General features: G+C 47.4%; 2 protein-coding genes, 1 long non-coding RNA gene and 1 other non-coding gene across 6 annotated transcripts; 1 reads left to right on the top strand and 3 right to left on the bottom strand.

Annotated features, from left to right (window-relative positions):
- Positions 1-7,024: 7,024 nt before the first annotated feature.
- On the top strand, positions 7,025-9,344 carry LOC120669664. Of its 3 annotated transcripts, none has more exons than XR_005672736.1 (3): positions 7,025-8,680; positions 8,794-8,894; positions 8,994-9,344. It is a non-coding gene; the product is annotated as an uncharacterized LOC120669664 (long non-coding RNA). The 3 variants fall into 3 exon arrangements; XR_005672738.1 differs by having other exon boundaries at positions 7,025-7,610; positions 8,359-8,894; XR_005672735.1 differs by having other exon boundaries at positions 7,025-8,894.
- Positions 9,345-9,891: 547 nt separating this feature from the next.
- Positions 9,892-9,963, bottom strand: TRNAP-AGG. The gene has a single exon. It is a non-coding gene; the product is annotated as a tRNA-Pro (tRNA).
- Positions 9,964-11,279: 1,316 nt separating this feature from the next.
- On the bottom strand, positions 11,280-12,629 carry LOC120669665 (protein MKS1-like). Its single transcript, XM_039949473.1, has one exon. It carries the CDS (start codon positions 12,528-12,530, stop codon positions 11,874-11,876), a length of 657 nt encoding a protein of 218 aa, XP_039805407.1. The 5' UTR covers positions 12,531-12,629; the 3' UTR covers positions 11,280-11,873.
- Positions 12,630-18,562: 5,933 nt separating this feature from the next.
- Positions 18,563-19,762, bottom strand: LOC120669666 (DNA-directed RNA polymerase III subunit RPC6-like). Its single transcript, XM_039949474.1, has one exon. The coding sequence runs from the start codon at positions 19,672-19,674 to the stop codon at positions 18,895-18,897; it is 780 nt and encodes a 259-aa protein (XP_039805408.1). The 5' UTR covers positions 19,675-19,762; the 3' UTR covers positions 18,563-18,894.
- Between the last annotated feature and the right edge of the window lie 6,504 nt (positions 19,763-26,266).

The following is a 26,266-nucleotide window of genomic DNA, read 5'->3' on the forward strand; positions in this document are numbered from 1 at the left end:
ATTGAACAGAAACATAAAGTTTATTGCATTTACATGCTCTCGCGAAGCTCAATTACGATAAAGACTTACTAAGGTAATGACGCCTTACTCAAGGACATCATTACAGCCACCACGACCTATTCTTCCCCCGCGTTTGGATCAGCGGGGTAGAAATGGCCGAACACCACTTCGGGCTCACCTGCAACTAGGTTTAGAAAGCAACCTGAGTACAAAAGGTACTCGTAAGACTTACGCGATTACGTATACAAGGATCATGCAATGGCTCAAGTAAAAGCTTTAAGGTTAAGTAATTATTGCATAAGCACTAGCTCTCTACACTATCAGCTATCAAAATTAATTAATCTTGCCCAACCCAAACACTTTTAGTTGATTAAGAGAGTAACATAACAGCCAGTAGATCATTGACAAGACATGATTCCAAAACCAACAATACCGAAACTCTCTAAGAGGAATTCGGCGAACCAAGAGCTTGCTCATATCCGAGAGCGCGGCAATTCGAATTGATTATAACCTTGCAAGGGTGTACTATTTTACCCACACGACGCGTGGACCATGCGACTCACCCAACCGATCACGCTGGGCAAGGGGGTACTTACGTCAACCGTTCCCAATAAGGCTCAACCGTTGAGGGTACGTCCAGCTTGCGCGTGGAGACTTAGTTCCACCGGGAACATCTCTAAACTTTCCTACACATAGTTCCACCCGGGGACACACTAAGCCTCCCTGCATAGCCCGTTGGCCACGCATCTGGGACCGGGCCCCAATGATCAAGTCAAAGAAGGTAATTGGCTCATCCGTTCCATTATATTGGATATGTGGTAGCACGGAAAGGTGCTCAAGGCCGATGGCATCCACTCGGTCCTTAATCGATCCAAGCGGATTATGCCCATGTGACTTCATTCTCTAGGCCCTACCATTCCGCTCGAATCTCGGTACTACCAAACTCTACTTGCCCCAGCTCAAGTGCGATCAAGGATAAACAGGTAAGTGTGATACTCCAAACCATTCCTTTCTAGCAAGCAACAGAAGTATCCTAAGCAGGGCTAAGCATCTAGTCAGGTTAAGTAATTAACTAATTAACTAGTGCCAAGAATACGGATAACAAATCAAGGAAGGGTAATGCAGGAAATTAGGTACAAGAATGCAATACATAGATATTATATATAACCCAACATTACCCGGTGAGATAGCTAAGCTAAATCAGATTAAATAGGTGCAAGGAATATGCTTAGCTGCTTGCCTGGGTTAACTTCCGACTCGACCACGAACGGGGCTCCGGGTTCAGGCTCCACGGACTCGGTGGGCTCCACGGGTTCGTTCTCCGACCGTTCGGTCACTAAAATGCATGAATGCGATGCAAGAATTAAAGAATGAAATAAACAGCAAGCATAAATCATGAAATAATTTGAGCATGCAGAGGACAAAGCAAAGAACTCATGAAAATTGGTTTTGCAGGAAAAGCATTTTCCTATAAGTAAACATAAATAGATCAATTTTCAGCTACTCTAAGCAAGATAAATCAGAAAAGGAATGCAAACTAAACTAAACAAATCCAAGAAAATTATTAAGGAAACTAGGAAGGAACACAAGGCTCACAAAACTGGTTTTGCCATTTTATCACTTTCCTGCACAAAGTTCTGTAATAAACCATTTTCAGACAAAGTATAGGGAAACAAACTAAAACTTTGATACACAGCAAGGAAACAAGTAAACAAGTTGCACCACTGAAAACTACACATCACAAGGAGTCTAACAAAATTTTGTTTGACATTTTTCAAGTAGTATACAAATAACTAAGCAATAAACTCACTTTTGCAAGATAAAACTATAGACAAATCTACAACAAAGTAACATGCAAAACAATATTTTTCTTGAGTAGATCTCAGCTAGAGGAATCTAACAAAACAAGTCTCACAATTTTTGGAGCTATACAAGAATTTCTATGGATTTTGCAAGCTTGCTGCTCAACTAAACACCTAGCAAAACGCTAGATGCACCCGCTGAGCCGGCCCTGAGACCGATAGGAGGGGCCCACGGGCCAGCGGCCCACCCAGGCCGGGTCAAGGCAGGCTGCGGCCTTGACCGCGGCGTGGGCGCGGCCACGACGCCGCGCGGGGCGACGGCGGCGGCGGCGGCGCGAGCCAGTGCGGCGAGGCAGGGCCGGAGCGGACCAGGGGCGGCGCGCACGGGGAAGAGGAGGAGGCGGCAAGCCTCACCGGCGGCGATGCAGGCGAGGAGCGGCGGTGGAGGGGCGGCGCGACGAGCAGGGGCGGCGGCGGGCGGAGGCGGTCGCCGACGGCTCTGCAGGGGAGGGGAAGGGGCCGGATTAGGGGTGGAACGGGTCGAGGGAAGCAAGGAGATGCTCCCCACGCGAGGGATTGAGCCGTGGCTCACCGTGGGCGGCGAATCACGGTGGCGGGGATGGAGCTCGGCGGCGGCACAAATGGTGGTGGGGGCTAGGGTTTGAAGGGGAACGGGGGCCGGCCTTGACGCGGATAAGGAGAGGGGCGAGGGAAGAGGGAAAGGGCGGCACGGGATGCGAGGATTGCCGACACGTGGCGCGGTTCACGAGGATGGACGCCGGCGGGCGACGCATGCCGCGGCGCGCGGAGGAAAACAGAGGGAGGAGGAGGAAGAGGCTGACAGGTGGGACCCGGCGGGGAATTTTTTTATTTTCTTTTCCTTTTTTTCTGGTTGTGACACGAGGCCTTGCGAGAGATCGGCCCAGAAGACCTTGCCTTGGAACGAGAACGTCACGTCCACCCTGAAGGAGCCAGAAAGACGTGGGAAGAACAGCACCTTTATATCCCACGGCCGGTCGGTGTTGACAGGTGACGCCACCGGAGTGCACAGGTAGAGGAAGTCCTCTTCTTCGAAGAAGTGCTCTTCGCCGAGTGCGGTACGAATACGCCGTGAGGACCAGCTGGGGCTCGGATCCGCCGCCGCCGTCGATGCGCCGGGGGACGGGCGCCAACGTGTAGGAGCACTTGAGGGGACTCGGCAGGCAGGGGGTCATGTAGAGCGACGCGTCGGTGGAGTCGTAGACGAGGTAGTATCCGATATCGCTGGGCTCGTTGCTGCGGAAGTCGACGAGGAAGATGAGGAGTCCCTCGCTGGCGATCTTGACGAAGCCCTGGGCCTCCAGCGCACTGCGGGAGTCGAGGCCGAGATCCGCTTTGATGCTTTCGATGGCCTCGGCGCTCAGGCGGATGGTCATGAGATCCTGGTGGTCGGCGCGGCTCCGGAAGAGCGTGATGCCTTCCACAACCTTCTGGCCGTGCTTCCCGCATCCGTAGGCCACCTTCCTAGAGCAATAGATGTTTTCCCACGTCGGCCCCGGTGCGTCGGTTCAGACGCCACAGGACGGCGCTCATCACCATGACGCCTTTCGCCGGATCCATGGCTGACGCGCGGTGGTGGTGTGGATTGTGGAGGAGGATGAGGATGAGTGGCGAAGGATCTGCGCGATGCTGGTAAAGGGAGAAATAGGTAGATGGAATCCCTAGGATTGGGGGCTTTACATATAGGAAGATGAGGAGTACCATTTAGGCCCCGTTTAGTTTCTGAAATTTTTTGGATTTAGAAACTGTAACACTTTAGTTGTTATTTGACAATTAATGTCCAATCATAAATTAATTAGGCTTAAAAGATTCATCTCGTCATTTACAGTTAAAGTATGTAATTAATTATTTTTTAACTATATTTAATACTTCATACATGTATTCGAAGATTCGATGTGACGGGGAATTTTGAAAAATTTTGGGAACTAAACATGACCTTATAACGAATGGCATTCGTCCGTTTAGCACTCTTAAAATTAGGCCTGCTAGTGGTGCGGGTTTGTTTGGGTTTTTCGGGTCGGGTACTGAGATGGGTCTTATTGGTATGGTTGGAAATGAGTTTTAGCAGCTATCGGGCTGGAGCAGGTTGGGCCTTCACTATGTACGGGTTGGGTGCGGGTTGGGGGCAGGGTTAAAAATCCCGACCGGAACCGGTCCGGTTTTACCGGTAACCGGTCCGGACCGATTCCGGTTCCGGCCGGTTTCAAACCGGCCCAAATTCAAATTTTAAATTTGAATTCCAAAAAAAGAAAAATTCCTAAATATACTTCAAGTTGCGACGAATTTAATGGTGTCAAATTTTTTCAAATATTCGTTCATTGAGTATACTTTGCGAGCATTTGAAGTTAAATAAAAAAAGTGTGCATACAAAAGTATACAAATACAATGAAAAAGTAGTACAAAAAAGAGTTGGAGGGTTCATTTAGGCTAAAACATGTTATACAAACACTCATTTAGTATACTTTGCGGGCATTTGAATTTAAACAAAAAAAAATTTGAATTTGGCCGGTTACCACTCAAACCGACTGGTTACCACTCAAACCAACCGGTAACCGGTCAAACCGGACCGGTAAACCGGTCCAACCGGTCGGCTAGCCGATAGGATCCGATTGAACATGAGTTTTTGGTTTGGATTTTAAATTTAGCCGGTTTTTTCGGTAACCGGTCAAATCGGTACGGTTTACCACTACCGGTGGGCGGCGGTTTTGTCCCACCGATTGGTAAAAAAAACCTGCTTGGGGGTGGGTGACTCGCGAGTCGAGTCCTCCCGTTTCGCAGCCTCGCAGGGAGGCTCCGCCCCCGATCCCCCGTCCGCCACCGTTCCGCCGGCCCCCGCCGACTGTGCTCGTCGCCGGCCATCCTCCCCGTCGGCTTTGCAAGGCCGCAAGGAGCAGGCCGCCCTCCTCGCCGGCCATCCTTGCAAGGCCGCAGGGCACAGGCCGCCCTCCTCACCGGCCGTCGGACTGCCCTCCGGCGCCGGGCCGCCGCCCGCCCTCCTTGCCGGTCGTCCGCACCATCCGCCCTACCCGCCGGCTCGTCCCGCCCCTCCGCGCCAGGTGATTGATCTTCTTTTTGCCCCATCAACTCCCCTCCGACCCTCCCCCATCTCTTCCCGCGCATCTCATTACCGATCCAGTGCTTCATCAAGTGAAACAAGAACTGCCTCTCATGTGTAGTCCACATATCAGAGCTCACGCTCTTGAAAGAAATTCATGAGATCAGTGGATACTCTGCCTTACCCCTTTCCATGGTGCTCGTCCATTGACTGCCTCTCCCTGTCAAAACATCGACATTACAGAATCAAGAGGCATTGTGTGGAATCAAGTCTTGCGAGCTGTAGCCTATTGACATCTACATTTATGCCAATTACAGTATCATTAGCAAGTTCCCTTAGCCAGATCTGCCTCTCATGTGTACTGTTCGGCAGATAAAATTATTTTTGCTAGTCTAAACTGTTTCCTGCTACTGTTAGTTACCTTTTCACATATGACAAAACATTTGGCTTGAACAATGTTGTATTGTTGTTCTGCTATTGATTAGCATGAGGTATATTTATTTTAGGGTGCCTTTATTTTGTGAGGTAAATAATATTCCTGTTTCATGGATAATTGCCTGATCAGCATCAGTATTTACACATTCAAATCAATAACATATCACTAAGCTCTGTTAAAGTGCTAAATTTTTAAAGTGCTAATGTGTTGGCTTAGGTGCTAAATTTAGTACACGTGCTAATGTGTTGGCTTAGGTGCTAATGCGTTGATATATGTGTCCAGAGAACTCTATGTTCTTGTTCCAAAATCCAGATATATGGAACTAGTTTTACTTGCCAGATGTTTCCATCAGAATATTTTTCTGATTTGTTGTCCATTTTTGGGTTTGAACAGCCAGGGCCAAAAGACTTCCCAATCCCGTGCTTATTTCTGATAGTATTATCTTACTAGTGTGTAAGCTGACAGCTTATTTCTGATATCCAACAATTATAATTGGGTTGGGACCTGAGATACAAGTCTATCTTGATTATGGTCAACTTTTGAAAAATCAATGTGAGTGAAAAGAGCAACACTACTGCTAGCACTGAAACTAATGTTATTCACGTAACAGTCCCAATAGTGAATCTTCATGTTGTATTTCTGGAGGAGATCATGTGTTAGTAGTAGTGATAAACAATTTACATTTCATTTCTGTCAGTAGTATTGAGCTTTACAGCAGGTTTCCTCCTGCATTATTCCAAGAGTTGTGCATGGCCAAAATCTGCTTATTATTTATGCAGTAATATATACAAAAATAATTTTGATTTTTTTTTCTTATGCAGGTTCAGTGGAAGAATATCATGTTCGATAGCATGAAGTATGAAGAAAATGGCTCCATTCAATGAGGACCTCTTGATGCTCGATACAAATTGTCCAGTAAAGCTAGCGTTTATCAGACCAAAAGACAGCTAGTGTTTACAGACTTCTGCAATAATTGGCATGTAACAACTATAAACTATGACTTTGGTAGAGGCTAAATGTTCCTGACGATGCATTAGTATAACTTGTGTGTGTTATGTGTGTAACATTTGTTTGGCAAAAACTAAGTGAGATGATGACATATTGACATGTAAAAACTATAAACGTGGCTTGCTTGTTTGTGTGTAACTTATGTTAGTCTTGCTTGTTTGTGTGTAACATATGTTTATGTGGTCGTAACTTATGCTTCCTTGTGCATTGTGTGTAACCGTTGGGCTGGGCATTTTTTTTGGCTAGCTGCAACTATGGCTGTACAGCAGGCAACTGGAGGTGGTGGCAGCAGCAGCAGAACGGTGGTGCTGCACAGCCGAACGGTGGGTTGCTTTGCTTCAGGGAGCAGCAGCAGCCGCATAAGTTCTGTGGGCATATAACCCATGGGGATCCACTGCTAGTGGTGCGGGTTGGAGTGGTTAGTTAATTTAAATCTATGGGTTGGGTTGGGTTGGGTTGGGTTGGTTAGTCATTTTAATTGGCTGTGGGTAGGGGCGGGTTAGGGGTGGGTTTTAACCCATTAGCAAGGCTTAAAATGACGCCTCTTGTCTTACGGTGGTACGACACGCTGGCACCCAGTCAGCTCGGGACGCGAAATGTCCTTCATGCCCCTGATCTCCTCCTCTCTTCTCCCATTCCAACAGCTGGGTCCCGCAGCCCCTCCCACTGCAAGGTGGACCCCACTCTCAGCTTCGTCTTCTACCTCTGGGTGGCTCGTGCCACGGCGGGGCTCCAAATCCCCCAGCACGCAGGTTAACACCCCGCCCATCACGTCCGCCCACCCGCGCCTCCTCTCCTCCTCGGCCTCCGCCGCCACCTAGCCGCCGCATTCCTCCGCCGTGGCCTCCGCAGGGGCTTCAGGGACATCCTCCTTGTTCTCGGAGGGGCACGCCGCCGCCGCCGCCACAACATTTTGTTTATCTGTTGTTCTAAAAAAGAACACTTCCAATTTTAGATGTTGTATCTGTTGTTTCTTTGTGTAAACATGATATGAATCTCACTCATTCTGCAGTCGCTTGCTACCATTTCTTGTTGCATGAGAAATCCTGAAATGAACCAGTTTTTACCGGATACAAGACAAGCCTGAAATTTTGTGGAGTTCTATTTCTTATCCCAACCCATTTTAAGTGAATAATTGATTTGATTAATTCTTACTTGATGCAAGCAACATTCATACATTTTCTTGTTACTTGTAGATCCCGCCAGCACCATTTAGAGTTGGGGGAAGACGAACCTCCCCCTTCTTAAGATCCGGTACTAACTCCAAAAGGTACTGAATTCTATCTATGTATACTACTGCATTTTTTTTTTCTTCAATTGAAGGACCACAAGAACCACAGTGCATTTTTCCTCTTCGCAATGCACACTGATCCCTTTCTGAGTTGGAACTCCACTTTCAGAAATAAACAAGGAAGCTATAGTACTACTGCATCAAAGTTCGTTGGTTAAACTGATTGGAACATCACTTATAAAAAAAAAGCGATCTGAATGCAGGAATCAGATGCCGGATGAATGAACACCATGCTGTTTCGTGTTTCTTATACCAACATATTGTACTGATGAACCAAAAAAGAAGCTGCTTTTTCAGGAATGGTCGATAATAGCTTGATAAAGAACCTGCCTGAATTATTTGTGCTTGAATTACTTTAGGGCATTGCAGCTTGGAATTTTAATGACTGCACACAGCCACACAGCCACATCTTGCATGTGCAAATGATGCAATTAGCACCCTGCAATCCATCTACACTTCAGCCACTCCGTAAAATTCATAATCCAACTCGCCGACCATGAGTCAGAAGAATTGTAGTGTATTTTGTATCAGATATTCAGAATGCTCCTCGAAACACTTGCTCCGTACAAAAGCATGTTAGTCAGACCTATACAGATAAAGGGGACTCGTTATTTTGGAGGCCAGAGGCTGGGTTAGCCTCAGGTTCATTGATGAACCTTAAAGTGGGACTTCTTACTGTTAAGATTTACTACATTTCTTAAAATTTCTTACCTGTTTGTAACTGCAGCTTAATTGCAACATGAGCCCCAGTTCCAGCTACAGAACCCAGAGGGGTTGCCACCATATAGATCCAAATCTGAGTGTATCTCCCAGTGGCGATTGCTGGACCAATTATGCGTGCAGGATTCATTGACGCTCCTGTTGATGGCATGCTTATAAGATAAAAAAATAGGAATAATTTAGAAAAAAATCTGAGGCAAAACTCCATCAGGCTATACCATGCAGTGGGGAACTGGTGGACATGGAGATGCCTACTTTAATTCCCTTCTGAATTATATTGATTCAGGGATAATCAATCCACTATGCAACATTGTGTTTGTGCACGACAGGTCAGTAGAGAACCTGCTACAAGTTTGCAACTTAATAAAGTGCAATGATCTTTGGATCTTATTTGCGGGGCTTTGGAGTTTGGATGTTGAAAATGCTATCTTTTTTTTGGTAGGGCAATGTTACCGAATAAATGCTGGGCCCTTCCAAGGAGTTTCTGAAAGGTGGGACAGAAAGCCAAACGGCACGGAGAAGGAAGTTGCTACGAGCAATAATGTAAGCATGATAAAAAAAATGTCAACGTACGCCCTCTTCTGAAGTAGTAGAGTTCAGTTGTCATTTGTCAAATGAGGACTCATATCTTTCTTTTTTCAGAAAATAATGCTAGTACTTGCCGTCTCGTACTAGTACTTTTGTTGCAAGAACTGGACGCAAAAGTGTCAGCTCAGCTTTGCAATTGGAGGGCACAAACAACTTCTGCACAAAGACCAGGATAGAGAAGTTGACATTGGCATTCCTGCCATCCCGAAGACAAACAATTCATGGACCAGCCTCACCTTTCGTGTTTAACTGATTGTTTGCTGGGGTTATGATCATCTTTTTTTACCTTGTTCTCACAAACTGGTGAAAGCATTTGGTGAACTTAGAAATTTAATTCTCTCTCGATCTGTACATGCGATTAATTACAAATTAAATTTGTTCTGTATGTGCATTGCGTGTTATGTACGTGCTCTGCATCTAAACTCTGCATCTGTATCTTGGCTTGAATCCATGCTTAAACAACCGAATGGCCACATTTATCTTGGTGGAATCAATCCGGCCAGGAATGGAACTAGGCCAGGATTGAGTGAAGCAGGGGGATTCACTCAATCCCCTTTCGGAATGGTTCCTGCATGGAACGGTTTCTGAAGCTCCCGAACGAGCCCTAAGGAATAATTGAACCGCATGAAACAAAGTTGAGTGGCTCGTGTTCTTTGGGGGGTTCTTTTTTCGCGAAGTCTAACAGTGACGAGGATCCAGCTCAAGCAGCAGCCGAGAGCTCTTCTCTCCGGTTAAGCAAGAGGCGGTTGACCTGTGAAAGATAATAATAAAATAAAGTTAAGCCCGATCCGTGTCGTCGTCTCGCGTAATGTAATCCCTGTTCTGGAACTGAAATTTATTATATCGTCTGGGATGGGCGGCGCTAGTTGATAATTATGCAGGCTATGCAGGTGAGAGCAGGTCAGCAAAAGTTTTTTTTTTGAATGAAAAAGAAATAAAACAGGAAAATATTGGGGCATTCCGAGAATTGAACTCGGGGCCTCTCGCACCCTAAGCGAGAATCATACCACTAGACCAAATGCCCTTTCGATGAGGTATGATTCCCAAAGATCCTACTTGATTATATTTGTACGCTAGTTGATTATACCGTACCGCTCACCCATCTTTGCTATTTTACTTGCACGTCTGTGCTGTGATATGCCCGACTCTTTATGGTAGCAGTATGATAGCGTACACAGAACATATAAAATACTAGGCGTGCGTGGATGTGGCATACCTATAAAATACTTAAATATTTCTGCACGAAAAAATAAAATACTTAAATATTTGTATGCTGGCCAAAACATGGGCCGGCCTGATAGATAACCTGAGAAGAATCGCGATAGGGAAGATAGACGAGTGAGCTAGAGAAGGCAGGCCAGCACAGCAAATGGTCTTGAAGAGTCCTGGTTTCATCGGCCGAATTCAAGAGCACGCATGGCAGCCTCATCACCCCCCCCCCCCCCCCCCCCTCGTGTTTCTCTTGCAAAACATCATGCATCACCAAAGTAGAGCATTGCCTCGTGATGAAACACCTTTCATCCTCAGAACTACTACTACTCCAGAGTCCAGACAAACGGGATACGTTTGCAGGTTGTTGTGAATTCAAAATTCCCCCGAGTACCCTAGTCTTTTCTTTAAGGTCACCAACTTAATTAATAAGGGAACCTAACGAGTAACGAAACTGCAAAATCAGTATGTGGTGCCTTAAAAGTGTCCCGGCCGCCATTGAAAATTTTTGCAATTCTAAGGGGAGAAAAACGGAGCTAGAAAAAAAATGATAATGCCTTATTAGTAAGGGCGAAAATAGCCCGGCCGGCGGGTAAATATCGCTTTCATGGGCAAATTGTCATTACCTCTTCGGATTCAAATTCGGTTCTAAACCAAATTAGGAAAAATACACGTGTTACAATTTGCAGCTCCTCGGTTCACACATACTACTACACGCACGATCCTGCTGAGATTTTGAATTGAAGGACATTACCTATATACTATATATCAGTTGCCAGCTCAAATTATATAAAGTAGTGATGAATGAAGAGAGATGTCTGCTGCAATATAATCCCAGCCAGCAAAGTGGTTTTCTCTCGATCTCTTGCATTGTTGGATCAGAAGTGGTGGCCATGATGATATAGATGGTGGTTTCAGAGATTATATGAGTAAACAACAGTTGCATCAAGCAGGCAGGCAGCTAGACACACCAGCTGCAGCAGGAGGATATTCAAGTAGTACCTCCCCAATTCCATGACCAACCAGCCAGCTGCTGCAGCCCTTGCCTGCCCCAGGATCGGAGTGCATCACTGCATACACTGCGCCAGGCAGCTAGCAAGCTGTCAGCTGATGATTAACTTGCACGCCACTAAAACGAATCAATAAAATAAATCAATTCCATGAGCAATGTACCAAATGGTACCATTACATACATTGTTAATGTACAACAAGTAGCATTTGCACCAAAATAAAAACAATGTCATCTTCGTATAGTTAAGAGAATACACGCATCACAAAACTAGGAACTTTGGTAAATATGGCGAACCAAGAACAAACAGAAGCTCAAATAACTCCATAATCTACATATGATGCAGTTACCCCTTTTGTTCCCCCTCCTCCTAGCTTGCTTCGAATTCCATCTCTATATATCTCCATCGATCTTTCTGGATCGGCACCAGCTGCGGCTGGCTTGAAATGCTTCTTGTCTCGTCTGATCTTGCGAAGCGATTGGATGATTGGATCGAAGGGAAAACTGAAAATAAAAACCCTATACTATGTACAATTCCTGATGAACCTGCAGCCTAATCAAACCTGGCCTCAAGAGTAAGACGGCCTCGAATCCTTGATCCTGTCAGTGGCCACGCATCAAGCGAGTACTGGCGGTGCATGCAAGAAACCCTAGCCCGTGCTGGCCACCAAGCATGTCATGTCACCACTCACCACTCACCGGTTGGACCGATCCGATCACTGATGCTGCGAGGACAGCGGCCCGAAGATGTCGAGGAAGCCGGCGGCCGGCGACCCGAGCGCGGCCCCGGCGCCGGGGCTCGGGAAATGGTCGCCGACGTGGTGCAGCCACCCGGGGGACACCAGGGGGTGGTGCTCGCCCTTGAGCGCCGCGCCGCGGAGCGGGCTGAGGTCGTGGAACATGAGCCATGGCGGCGACGCCGCGGCCGCTGCCGACGGGCCGGCGTGCTGCTGCCTCGTGGCCGTCACCGACACCGACACCGCGGGGCCGGCCGGCCGGTTCAGGGCGCGCGCCTTCACGCGCACCGGCGGCGCCGCCCTGCCCTTGCTGCCCGCGCCTTCCTGTTCCCACCTCGGAGATGAGGATCCAGCGCCGCCGCCGGACGTCGACGATCTGCCCTTCTTGTCCCCGCGCCCGCGGCCGGCGTCCGGGCCGGTGAGCCGCTGCACAAGCGGCATGAACTCGTGGGCCTCGACGTGGATGACCTTGGGGGACACCATGTAGATGATGACCGGCTTCCGCTCCTGCTGCCCGTGCGCGCCGCCGCCCGGCTTGCCGATCTTGCGCGACGCCGCGCGCACGCCGAGGGGGCCACTCCCGGCGGCCGCCCCGCCGTGCCGCGGGACGTCGCCGTCGAAGCTCGCGGCGGCCATGGGATCGAGGAGAGACGACGACGATTTCCGGAGTGATGGGTTGTTATTGGATGATATGGAGGCAGCAAGTAGAAGTGGACACGAAAGATCCGAAGAGGACAGGCTGACGGACAGCAAGAAGCTAATAAGGATTTGTACGGGGGACCATGGATGGATATATAGCCGAGAACGGCGTCTTGAGCTCTTGGCGTTATTTGGCTTTGGTCAACCAGGAAAAATCGAAGGGGACAAACAGTGCAATGGAGCGTGGCACGTGCCTCCTAGCCATCCATTGTGCTTACTTCTCCGTAACCCTAGATGTAGCCTAACTCACACGATAGGGGGAAAGTTTGCTCCCTCTCTCTATATTCTTTTTGGAGAAATTATAGTTGCAAAATACGATATGACTGGATCAGGATCCAAATATTGGTACATGACATCAGTTTCACACTCCCACTATCCCAGAATATAGCTACATTTAATTTTTAAAAGCAAACCTTTTTTTAAAACTGTAAAGCAAACCTTTTAAACTTCGGGTATGAATAACAAAACGAACATAAAGACTGACACTATAAAAATAATATTAGTTAATTTATCATGAAACCAACTTTTTTCTATATATTGTTAATCAAAGATTGGATAATCCTATATGTAGCTACATTTTGGAACGAACGGTGTAGTTTACATCGAAATTTTTATAAGATACATAGAGAGCAGGATGTGGTTGTTTCATGAAGGAATCTAAGCTATAAACTATAAGACTATACAAACATCATCATTGTACAAATTATTATTATAAAACTCATAAAATCCTCTTTTCTATGCACACACTAATATATTGTGCAACTACTAAAATACAAGATAAAAGATAATCCATTATATGTGTTGTTCATTAAATCATCTCAATTTTACGTGGCAATGTATGATACCATTAGTAAGGCAGCACCAATGTTCTTACCTTTGTAACAAGGTGCTACCTCCAGGTGAGGAAAAAAAATCTTATCTCACGAAGCAATAGTCTCTGTAAACCATGAGACTGCTCCAGCATAAGTGTATAATTGCTACATAACTCACAAAGTTACATGGCACCAATTAATATACTTTCCCTAAATATACGACTAAAAAACAACCTTTTACGACATATATCATCTTTTTATTAGTTGCCTTTTGTGACTCAATATCACCTTAATTTATTTGTTAATTCATTAGAGAGCCAATTATTACAAAGTAGCTATAGTAGTGTCCAATACCTATTTATAGTAGTATTACAAAGTACGTACTAGTAAGCACTACAATTTATGTATGTCCTAATAATGTGTCGTCTGATAGCAGCCACAATGGATCCTGCCGTGGTTACTCAACAACCGCTGTCCCTGCTTTTTTGACAAAACGTACCTCGCCGGCGCCTGGGCCCCGCCAGCGGCTGCAGGTAGGATCGGCCGACTGCGAGAGCGAGACTTGGGCAAGAAAACCCCCGCGCACAAACCCAGCTAGTGGCAGCAGCAGAATAATGCAGATCGGCGATGGCCACCCCTCCCGCGCTTTTGTATAAGCTTCCTGTCAGCTTCAGCTGATGAGCGGGGGGCGAGGCCGCCAGCGCCACGGCTTAGTTCACCTCACGCCATTGTCCGCGGGGCCGCGAAGTCAGCGCCCACGTGGCGGCGACTACGGCGGTCGAGCGGCCGACAGGACGAGAGATCGGAGCGCAAGTCGCGGCGCGGCGGGTGGGATTCGGGGTGCTCGTTCGAGAACTTCTGCGTACGGCCGGCGATCGTACGCGCGGGCCGTCGATCGCACGCCGAGGCGCCCCGCCTCGAGCCTTGACCACGAACGGGAGGAGCGAGACCTGACCGGACGAATTCGTGGCGGATGCGCACGGGCAGGAAGGAGGCGGTTGACCCCTGTTTCTAGCACGTTTAATTTATTTTGTTACGCGCGTCGGGAGGCCACATTGATTCAGCACTGCACAACAACTTGTGCTCGTGTCACGAACTCATGCACGGACGACAATCATGGCGTGTTGGGTTTTGAATTGGCAATGCAGATTTGAATCCGAACCAAAGCAAAGCAAAGGCTGCTGCGCTGGGTTGGGTTGAAACGCAGCACACGATCTGCGTCATGAGGGAGCAAAAGTTTTGCTTTCCGGCAGGTTCCGGCCTGCTTCGATGTGCAAGCATGAAGCAACGCAGCAGGCAGAGGCAGCACGCATGACAAGGGGCGATTGCCGCTAACCACCGGGACAGACACAGACTAGTCTCTCGTTGCGAAAGATCATTGACAGGTTAAAAAAAAAAAGTGTAGCACAACACACCTTCCTCAACACAGCCGCCGCCGGCACATTTCTCTTACGATAATGCCACCACTACAACTACCGATTAATCAACAGCAGCAGGTGGGGGTCGAGAGACCTCTTTCTTCCCGGGACGCCGTCGCTTTCCTCCGGCTTGACGATCCACGCTCACCGCCCACCGTGACCTGATTCAGAGCACTGCTTCGTCTTCCTCGGGCAGTTGGCCCGGCCCTCAGCCCTCGGCACGCGGTGGAACCGTGCAAGAAAGCGCCGCGCATCGGCAGAGGATCGGAGGCGAGGAGAACCGGGTCGCTGGCTCGCTCGCTGCTGGGGTAAGCACCGCGATCATGGTGTTATTTTACTCTGACCCGCCTTGAGGGATTCCAAGAAGATACCGTCACCCTCTCAAGGAATGCAGACTTTGTCCAAGGGGCCGGGGTACACAACCTTTCCGGTTTGGTTTAAGCTCCAACGATCTGAAGTCTTCAGAAAAGGCGGCACGATCCTGCGCGTCGTGAGAGAAGTTAGGATAGACAGTACTGAAATAAAAAATCAATGCATGGTTTTGAGTTTTGAAATCACAAGTTTCAGTCATCAGCTGCTGGTGAAAGTTAGCACGGAACCCGATCAGAACCTGTGCTAGGTTTACCCAATCTTTAGTTTGAAACTGTGGATCATTTTTCAGGACCCGTGAAATACCAAGGCAAATTTTGAATGAGGCAAAGTATAACAACGATGAAAATTGTCTATTACTGGGATTTTTATATTTTTATCCACATATAACTGTAGTACCAAAGCATATTCAGAGTTCCTGAAGTTCAGAGTCTTTCTCTGGTGTTATATTATCATTGTATGCAGAAGTATAATACAACCAAACACCTAAACTGAAAATGGATAGCAGATATCAAAAAAGGCAGATCCAGACCAACTCCCATGCCCACAAAATAATTCTTTTGCAGATGCAGAGTTGCAGATTGAGGGAGTCAGCAATTAATTTTAGAAGATCTCATCCTGCTCACAAGTCCATGTTAGTTAATACCTGCCTTGCAATATTCAAACTGCACAAACCAAATATCGGAAAAATATAGTTTGGCTGTAGGATGAAGGGAATAGACAAAACAACCATGACTAGCTTGCATTTCTAAGAAATAGCTCATGTCCCTATATGCGTTGTTAATATAACATTATAAATTGTCGACATTAGTCCTTACATTGCCTAAAATCCAGCCGTGTGGAAAACCTAGTTGCTTTCTTACGATTTACTCAAAAAACAGCAATTGGAGGAAATATTCAACAATCAATAAATTATAAAAGCTGTCATACCTTGTCACAGGGCACCAGCATACCTCCCTCTCTCAAATTGACTAATGATTGAAAATATAATATGAAGGAAACACAGACCAACTTTATATTGTATAATTGCCTTAATATATTATTAAAAAATACGTCTTTAGCATCACAACATATTTCTACAGTTTGAGCTCAACCAAGGCAAGAAAGTAAACACAAGTCCCCATCACCACGTCAATAAATTATATAAGAGGAAATAAGAGGAACGGTCATTTTCAGTTCCTTTGAAAATATGGTAGACGAGATAGGCAAAAGAAAGCATGGATCGTAATGGACATTAGCTTTGATGTGAATGCCAATGCAGATAGCACTCTATTTTGGGCTAGAAACCCATGGGCCTATCTTTCTCAGAACACGTGCACCCATTAATCCGAGCTTTTATAGAGGCATTTTATTTTCATGTGTGTGTATCCCCTAGCCCCCATAGAAATGTTGTTCGGTCCACCAAATAGACCCTGAAACAGTGATAGCTCATACAACAAATCACAAGGGCAATAAACTGGAAGAAGCACAAGTAGATCTTGAAAACTAAGGTTGCTTGATTCCTGCATCCTAAATTGTCATTAACATAGTCAAACATTCTGAATCGATAATTCGATACTACAAGCTAACAAGCACAAGATTGAGGTTCTTCAAAGCAAATAAAAACCAAGTCAATTTCAGACCAACAAACGCAAAGGAACTAAATAGAGATTGCCAGCAGATTGGAACGAACATGAAGGATATTATGTAGATCTTGTGCGAGCACAATGGGCTATACCATTTCTGACGACAGAAACACACTAAAAGATCAACATAGAGCAGAGCAAGTAACCTCGTTCCTTGACATTTGAGATTGTAGACAGAATTACTTCAATATGCTGCACTGAAAACGGTCATAAGGATACTTCCAACTTGCATACTACATGTTTAAAAGTAGTTTTTAGTGACTTGTGACGAGAAATCGAGTATTGCTATTTCTTAGTGACTGTAACTAATATAAACAGCCACAATAGATACAGTCCAAATCACAGAAGCTCACGTGACATCCTGATAAAAACAATAGGATCAAGCTCAACGTCTCTGACATCCCTGAGTGTGTTTAGATCATTTTGGCAAAACTTTTTTGAAAGAGAATCTTACTAACTTGGGGTATTAAATAAAATCTATTTACAGCACTTTTTCCACGGATGGGGTGTAAATCGCGAGACGAATCTAAAGAGCCTAATTAATCGTGCAGGAGGTACAAATATAGCATGGGAATCGTGCAGCAGTACATAAAACAGGAGGTGATAGACAGAGCAGCTCAAGTACAATAATGAGATCAGAATACAAAACAGCTGAAACCCTGTAAGACACAAAAAAAATGTCTCAAAAGTCAAGTATCATATAATACAAATGAGGTACTGAAACCATTCTACTCTGGAATCAATACATTGGTCCCATATTATTGCCTTATTGGCCAACAAGAGACTTCACTTCCCCAAGTCTATCCAGAAAACTAGCAGTCACACAACTAACAGAAGGCTTTACATTAGCACAAATATCTGCAGAACATACAAAAGCACCTGGCCAACCCAATTCCACAAATCTGGCACTAAACCACAGCAACTAAAACATTTGTCACAACGTTATAAAAAAAACATTTGTCACAATAATAAAACCCAAAAGCCTGTCTAAAGCCAATCTGAGTGATAAATCTAGGTGGGATCCACCAACTGCACTGTAGTATTAAGGCTGTGTTTAGATGTTTTGGCCAAAATTTTTTGAAAGAGAATCTTGCTATTTCAGAGTACTAAATGAAGTCTATTTACAAAACTTTTTGCATAAATAGGTTGTAAATCGCGAGATGAATCTAATGAGCCTAATTAATCCATCATTAGAGGTTTTTACTGTAGCATCACTGTTGCAAATCATGAATTAAGTAGGCTCATTAGATTCGTCTCGCGATTTACAACTCATCTGTGTAAAAAGTTTTGTAAATATACTTCATTTAGTACTCCGAAATAGCAAGATCCCCTTTCAAAAAATTTGGAATTTTGAATTTTGAAGGAATCTAAACAAGGCCTAAGAAGCAAAATAGCTGATATATCATGCAACAAACTGGTAACATATATGTAAAACCTTAGCTACATAACATAATAACATGGGCATATATGAAAACCTTACGAGTAATGACAGGTTCAATTTCAGTCAAAGCGAACAGGATCAGACTAATCCATCAAGCAATAAGGGCACTACTATATCTGAACATGGCAGTTGCTTATCGTTGCAGCGATTGGGGCTTTTTCTTGGTCCAATTAAATAATGTGATTTCAGTTAATTTAAGATTAAGGCACATCTTCTTCGAAAAAGGCTTTTACCTTGCTTTTAATGAGTTTAAGGCACATCTAATCCTTATAAAAGCATGTTGATCCTATTCTCAACACATCTATAACTTGAATATAATAGCTCGAATGCTTGCCAATTATCCCAAAGAATTTAGGATTTTGAGATTTTCAAATAGAACAGAGATCCAAACATGGTGCAAATAAATACATATCAGACACTACCAAGCTAAAAGGCCTGAGCAAACATAACTGTAGATTTGATTCTTGGTGCGAGCACCGAAATCTGAAACTGGACAAGAAAGCACACTGAAGGAATGGAATCATGGCAGTCCAATCCTTGAGTGTGAAGCAGCAGCCCCAGTTGGAAAATTTGAATCTGAATTCTCCAATGGACTCCATCGTGATGCAAAGCAGATGAGGGCTCACCGGTAACTGCCTAGAAGTCCATTTGCAACCACTTGTTGTAGTAGACGCATGTTCTTGGCGAAATGACCCCTTCCGGCGTGCACTCATCGATCCTGGGGCAAACCCCGCACGGGATCCCCTCCATCATCCCTCCCTGCGCAGCCCCAGCCAACCGGTAGCACATCAGGCCGCTCCTGACGGCCGCGAACTCCCCCTCGCCTGTGCTCTTGACCTCCTCGAGCACCTTGTCGAGCACCATGGTCTTCAGGATATCCCTGATCTTGTCGATGGTGTACCCGGCCCTGGGGTCGTCCTTCAGAATGCCGTTGTGGATCATCTGCGCGGTTGCGGCGCCGAGCTTCTCGACCTGCGCTTGGCAGCGGCGGCGCACGGCGGACACGGCGTCGGTGTCGAGCCGGCCGTCGTGGTACCAGGTGCCGCCGGTGATCTCGTCGGAGGGCTGGAAGTCGGTGGCCATGAAGATCTTCCTGCTGCGGTGGCGCACGTCGCTGACTTCCTTGACGAGCTTATGCGTCACGAGGGCGCGCACGACCTTGGTGGCGACGTTGGGGCTGATCGCCAGCTGCTTGCGCACGTCGAGCATCCACATGCCCTTGCTGCCCGCCTCGAAGATGAGGGAGTACACCTGCCGCTCCATGCTCGGGAGTTTGGCGAGGACCGCGGCCGAGATGGTCGGCGCCGCGGAATCCGGGGCCGAATTGGTGGGATCGGGAGGTTTGGCGTCAGGTGTGGGTTTCGAGGCAGGGGAGGGCTCTTCCGGCGGCGGCGCCGGGCGCTTCCGCGGCGGCATGGCGCGGGGATGAGGGGTGCGCGGCGGGGCAGGGGAACACCAGGAGGAGAAGAGGACGAGAGGGTTCTGGCCTTTTGGGCCTTGGGCTTTTGCTGTGAAGTCCAGTGATAACCTGCTCTATTTATTGGCTAAAGTAAGTTAGCGAAACAGAAAACGTTTGCAAGCTACTAAGAGCATCTCCAATAGATATATCCAAGATATATTTCTCTCTCCATTATCAATAACTACTTTTGTGTTTTAGGTAATAGTTGCTGCAGCAGACTATCAAAATGCAATCACCAAGAATAGGATAGAGGAAAAAGCCCATACATTTAGGGGAGAGGGAGGTGTGTTTTGATGATTACTAAAAACTTTTAGGTAACGAGGATTGGATTGACAATTTGATGAAGCATCTTCATCACCAAAACATTGAATTTTTAGTATTGGAGCGAGGGATGATCAATCTGTTGATGATGCTCTAACATTCTTGTTATCTTTTTTTTTGTTGAAATAACGTTAGTGTGTTTATATTTCAATTTGAAGTCCTATTTTTGGGTGTTCGAGCGTTGAAAATTTACAGTAGGTTCGATTTTGAAAAAAGTTACCGACTAAACTATCCCAAACTACATATTGAAATAGATTTGTAAATAAAGTTCATTGGCAAATGTTTCTTCATAGATAGAGGTTAATTGATACGTAATTTGGTCAATCCATTTTTGTAAATCAAATTTGAAACTGAAGTTTCAAGCTCGAATTGCAAGATGCATTGTCAAAGGAATTCGAAATCAGGAAAGCAACTACTAAGGTGGAACACACAAATAGAACCATAATTTATGCAAACGTTCATTAGACAAACTATGCAATCCATCTCAGGTGTAGACGAGCAAAAAGTAAGCATAAAAAATAAAGGATTCGATCCACGATAGTGAATAAAATCGCCTCAGTTCTGTCTGATGAATATGCAGCTCTATGACTAGTCCTGCATTCATACAAAGTATACTGAATATACGGGATCGAGAAAGTGTCAAGATTTTTTTTTGGCAAAAAAGCAAACATTGGTGCTGTCATTTGGCAATAGGTCAAGGGGATCCTCTGATGCCACATTAGCTGCACGCCCCTGTAATTCCACCTCCCCTGCTCTTCTTTTGCATTGTTGCCCTGAGAAGTGAAGAGTTGGCAGCGAGATGATTCAGCATATCTTCATATGGCTTCTGAAGCTTGGTCAGGAGGTCAGTGGTGAAGAAAGTCTGCTGCAGAGTTTCCTTGATGAAGGGCAAATGGGTCAGTGTTCAGATTCTCTTGCCATACTTATTCAGAATTTTAGCAAATCCCGTAAAATGCAGAATACAATAAGAAAAGGTCAGACTAAAACAATCCTTTAAATAAAGTACGATCAAGATCAACCGCCATCGAAGAATAGCAAATGTTGACTCAGATGTGATTCGAGCTGAATCAGGCGACATAGTTACTCAAGGATGGTACGCTGTGATTGCTGATCATTGCAGCCATTGGTTGTTTTCAACTGTACAAAATTTGGTTGCACTTGCATTGCACCTGCGAGACTGAACAGAGTATATGGTTGTCAAACAGGGACGCTTTGTTGTGCTCAACATATATGACTTTTGATAGGCGCCCAAGAATTTTGGATATTAACAAGTATGATCAGGCTATCCAAACTTTGAAGCAAATCACAAATATATCTATAATATAAAGATCGAAAACAATTGAAAACATTTCTCACCCACATCAGGCCCGCCATTGTAACATCCCAAAAATTCACCTAAAGAAATTACTCGAAATCATTTCAAAATTTTGGTCCGTTGTTGAGCTCCCCAAATCCCCCGAAACCCTTTCCATCAAATCTCTGTCCCGACATCCGAATCCAATCGCTGTCCCGTCTCCCTATTCTCTCTCGTTCCGCGCGTCACGCCCGACGCGCGTCCAGTCGCGATCACCGCCGTGATTTCCGCCATCTCTCTCTCTTTCTTTTTCCCTTTTTCCCTTTTTTTCTTTTCCCTTTTTCCTTTTTCTATTTCTTCCCTCCGCCTTTCTCCTTCTTCCTGCTTCTGCCCTGTCCCGCACGTGCGGCGCCGAGCACGCCTCCACGCGCTCGACGCCAGCCTCCTCCTGCCACCCCGCCTCGCTGAGCCGCCGTGCCGCTCGCCTGCCTCGACGCCGAGCCCCCTCGCCGCCTCGACGCGCCCCCCTGCCCACGTGTGCACACGCGCTTCACGCGGCCGCGCCGCTCGCCGCCCCGCCCGCGCGCGCTGTGCGCAACGTTGTGCCAACCTGCCCACGCGCCGCCCGCGCTGTGCGCAACGGGCGTTCCGCGCGACCCTGACACTCGCCGCGCCGCCCGTCGTCTAGTACCGCCACCGCCTTCCTGTGCCCCGCCTCGCCGCCGAGCCGCACTGCTCGCGCACAGCGGCCGGCCCTCCCCCACGTGCGCCTGCCCGAGCCGTCTTGTCGTCCTGAGCCGACCTCGCCGCCCGCGCGCCGCTCCGCGACGCTCGCAAGCAGGCCAAACGCCATTAAAGGCGCTCGCGAAGCTGGCCGGCCGACCACCCCGCGGCCACCGCCCCACCGCTCTCCCCACCGCCTTACTCGGACTATAAAGAGGCCCCCGCGCCGCTCCCCCCAACTCCACAACCACCTCCACCGCCGCGCGCCCTCCTCCTCTGAGCTGCAACGCCGCCACCGCGAGCCTGCTCCGCCCGCCGCGCCTGCTTCCCGTGGCCGGCCCGCTCCGCCGCCTCCCTACTCGAGCCAAGGGCCGAGGTAGGTGCCCTGGCCCTCCCTCTCCCTTTTCCCCACGGGCACTTGCCCCTGGCCGCCCCTGCTCGCGCTGCCCATGGCCGCCGCCCGCCCGCCACGGCCATGGCCGTCGCACCCCTCCCTGCGGCCCCCTCCTCTGAAATTGGGGAAGGGAGTCGACTCCTCGCGCCGTCCTGCCCCTTCTCCCCTCTCCCCAACCGCCGCCGAGGCCCAGGATGCCGGCCACAGGGCCGCCGGCGCCCCGTCCCCCCCCCCTCCTCTGTTCTGTTCGGGAGGGAGGTTGAAGAAGGGCGTTTTGCCCTTAGCCCCCTGCCCTTTTTCCTTTTTAATTAAGAGCCCCCACCCCTTTATAACCCTTTTACAAAAGAGGCCCTTCCTATTTTTCTTTTTGCAAACAAACCCTTCCACTAAATGAAAATAATTCTAAATAGATCCCTGCTCTTTCCAAGAGTGACCCTGACATTTTTGAATATTATAAACAAGCCCCTGTCATCCCAAAACTATTTACAAATAGGCCCCTGAACCCCGGTTTAACCCCTAAACCTCCCTGTAATCTATCATTTCATGCTCCAAACAATCTCCGATCGACTTGAAACTTTACCACGCCATTCCTAACATAGTTTTGGCCATGCCATTAGAAAACCGCCCAAAAATATTACTCCTATCCTCATATCTTAATTGTTTCCGAATCGAGCTCAGCGATAAAACCTTTATTTTTTTCTTGATTGTGTACTTGCTTGTGTGCGTCGTAGATCACGGTGTGAACGGGAGAGAACCTGTCGACGAGCAGTACTACGAGCAAGTGAACGAGGGCCAGTTTCGCGACGCCGAACCCGAAGGACAGTACCTCGATCAAGACTTTCCGGAAAGCTTTGAAGACGGCAAGTTCAATCTCATCCTTTGATGCATGTTTCGTCCCAGTTTTATAAACACAACCTATTGGCCTGTTTTACAAAACTGCATATATTTTGACTGCTGAAAACATGGTTGGATAGCCACCCCTTGATTTGCTATAACCATTCCTTGACCACCTAGATTAATGTCTGAATGTGATCTGTTTGGACGTTAATCGCTACTAGAACGCTTAGGACTTTAAACACGATACAACTCGATTATAAAGGAAAAATGTGTGAGTGTGTGGGAAGGGAAAAATGTGTAATTTTCGAAAGATGGGTTTAGACGGGATGGATTGCACTTCTGTGAATTGCCAAATGGTATGCTCGTACCTGTGTGGTAGAGCAAGGAAGGGAGATATCCATCTTGTCACAATTAAGGACCGAGTTGGTGTGTCATCTTGCCTAACTCCATTATCGTGCAAACCACTCGACCGTTGTATGGGCAACGGCTTAGTATAAACCCCACTAGTTAGTCTGATAGCCATCAGGAGAGATGAGAGCAACGGGTGACTAAGGAGAAGGGATAAGCTCTGTGTGACTTATGCCCTGGTTAAACCTCGGAGTTAGATCTATTGCCCTTAGTGGATCCCGTGGTGGCTAGTCAGGTCTAACTAAGGTGGGTAATGGCTTTGTTTGGATCTGCACCGACACTAAGGTGATCGTGCTGTGGTACCCCGCTTGTGGGTAAAGTTGCACACCTCTGAAGAGTTAAAATCTATTCGAATAACCGTGCCCACGGTACTGGGCGAGTTACGGTTTGGTCACAAAACTAGTGTTTCTTCTGGGAATGGATGGGTTGGCGTGAGTTGTTTTGGAAAAGTGTCCGGCAGGTGTGCCGTGTGCTACGGCGGATGAGGAGTCCGGTAGCAACTTAAAACTGGGATCCTGTGTGGATCAACCCTACGTGTTACTCAGTGCAAGATAATGGCTTTTGAAAACCCCTTTTTTTCAAATAAACCCCTGCATAAAAATTAGCTTTCCGCAAATTAAACCCTGGCTTTATCATTGGTTTATCCTGTGCATTATATTCTGTTTATACCCCCTCCGTGGATGTGGTTGGACTTGTTGAGTACGTTTGTACTCACCCCATTCTTAATTTTTACAGAGGAAGATCCAGACTTCATTCTCGAAGACGTTGAGTAGAGGTTCCGTCCTGCACCCAACCTTGCCTGTGGATAGGGACACCCGCAGAAAGTTCCGTATGGCGCAAGACTCTGATGACCCCCTCTTCGTAGTTAATATCATTGTGTGGGTGTTAGTTGTTATCCTCGCGATAGTGGCGCTTCACTGCCCACTTCCGCGTAGAGTTGTACGGTGATATACCATCTGATGTAATAAAAGTGTTATCAGCCTCTTGGACTGATATTGTATCACTTTTAAGTCTGCTCTCATGAGGGGACGCTTCAGGTGGTTTCAGAGCCGTAGGTTGGCCGTAAGACGTGACCCTAAGACCGAGACCCCGTTTTCGAGTCTTTCCACATTAGGACTTTCCTTGCTTAATCCTTTTTCCACACAAACACTCACCGCTGATTCTTGCCGCCGCGAAATCCGCCCGCGCCGCCGTGGCCACGGAGGGTGGGGAGGAGGCCTCCACGGAGGAAGGGGAGGTCGCCGCCGGGATTCGCCCGCGCCGGGGCCGGATCCACCCGCGCCGCCGCCCGCTGGGGCTGGATCCGTCTGCGCCGGGGCCGGATCCGCCCGCGCCACCACCCGCAGGGGATGGATCCGCCCGCGCCGGGGCCGGATCCACCCGCGCCGCCGTCGCCGGGTCCGGCCGGCGCTGGTGGTCGCCGCCGGGTCCGGCCGGCGCTGGTGGTCGCCGCCGGGCCGGCCATGAAGTGAGTGAGGGAGGGAGAGAGAAAAGCGAGAAAGAGAGAGAGAGTGTGTGTGTGTGGGTGGGAGAGAGATAAGGGAGAGGGAGAGGTTGTTGCGGGAGAGGTAGTCGAGCGTCGGTCAGGTCTGACCCACGGCGTTATTTCTTTTTTCTTTCTTTACTGTGTGTAAAGAAAAAAACGCTCGGCAAATCAACCGTTTGCCGAGTGTAAAAAGAGGCTCTCGGCAAATCAATTTTTTGCCGTGTGCCCGAGATAAAACACTCGGCAAATAAAAGACACTCGGTATATGCTCGGTTTCCGGTAGTGAAAACGAGGTAGTATGGGGAATCCAAAAGTTGGCTGCCTGCCTGCCTGAATCCTTTGACACACCAAACCTACACACGCACATCACGCTCACACCACACGTACACAAACAAACCTACAACTACACTCAGATTAAATCACATCCTTCGTGAGATCACCGGGTCCATCCAAGACTCCGTAGGCGACGGGCGCGTCGCAATCCCTTTGTGACTCCACGCGTGAGAGGCAACGAAATTCTACGGAAACCTACTATTCCCATTGGGAAATCCCGGGACTAGCAGAGCTCGAACCCGCGACCAGTGGCCTCCGCACCTGGAGAGCACACCAACCGAGCTAAGGCTCGGTCCCCGACACCGTTTAGACTTTGAAGCCCAACTGCACTTTCAAATTTTATCACGCCCAAATTTCAAGTTTTCGAGCTGGATGCCTCAAAATTCAGCTGAAATACATTATTTTTAGCAATAGTTCAATTGGAAGAAATGCTTTGATCGTCAAAATGTGAGGTTGTAGCTGGAACATAATAAGGTCTCTTAATGTTTTTCCGCCAGCAATGCATCATTACGTGTGACGTGCCCAACGCTTGCCATAGTTGTCGCAACAACACACGACTCTGTTCGCTTGGCTGTGGCTGAGGGCTGATTTATTATGAGAAAAAAATACTGCTGGCCAGTGGTTGATGCTGATTTAGTATAAAAGAAAAACATTGCTGGCTGTGTGGCTGACAAACTCAAGAACATCAACCTATGGGCATCGTTACACCTCACAAGCAGTAAAGAGCAACACCAAGCTCACAAGAACAAAATC

The sequence above is a fragment of the Panicum virgatum genome, chromosome 4N, assembly GCF_016808335.1.
Source record: "Panicum virgatum strain AP13 chromosome 4N, P.virgatum_v5, whole genome shotgun sequence".
Classification (NCBI taxonomy): domain Eukaryota; kingdom Viridiplantae; phylum Streptophyta; class Magnoliopsida; order Poales; family Poaceae; genus Panicum; species Panicum virgatum.

What these genes read in the sequence shown, in the direction of transcription:
- LOC120669665 (XM_039949473.1), bottom strand. Translation starts at nt 12,530, where the DNA reads ATGGCCGCCGCGAGCTTCGACGGCGACGTCCCGCGGCACGGCGGGGCG.
- LOC120669666 (XM_039949474.1), bottom strand. Translation starts at nt 19,674, where the DNA reads ATGCCGCCGCGGAAGCGCCCGGCGCCGCCGCCGGAAGAGCCCTCCCCT.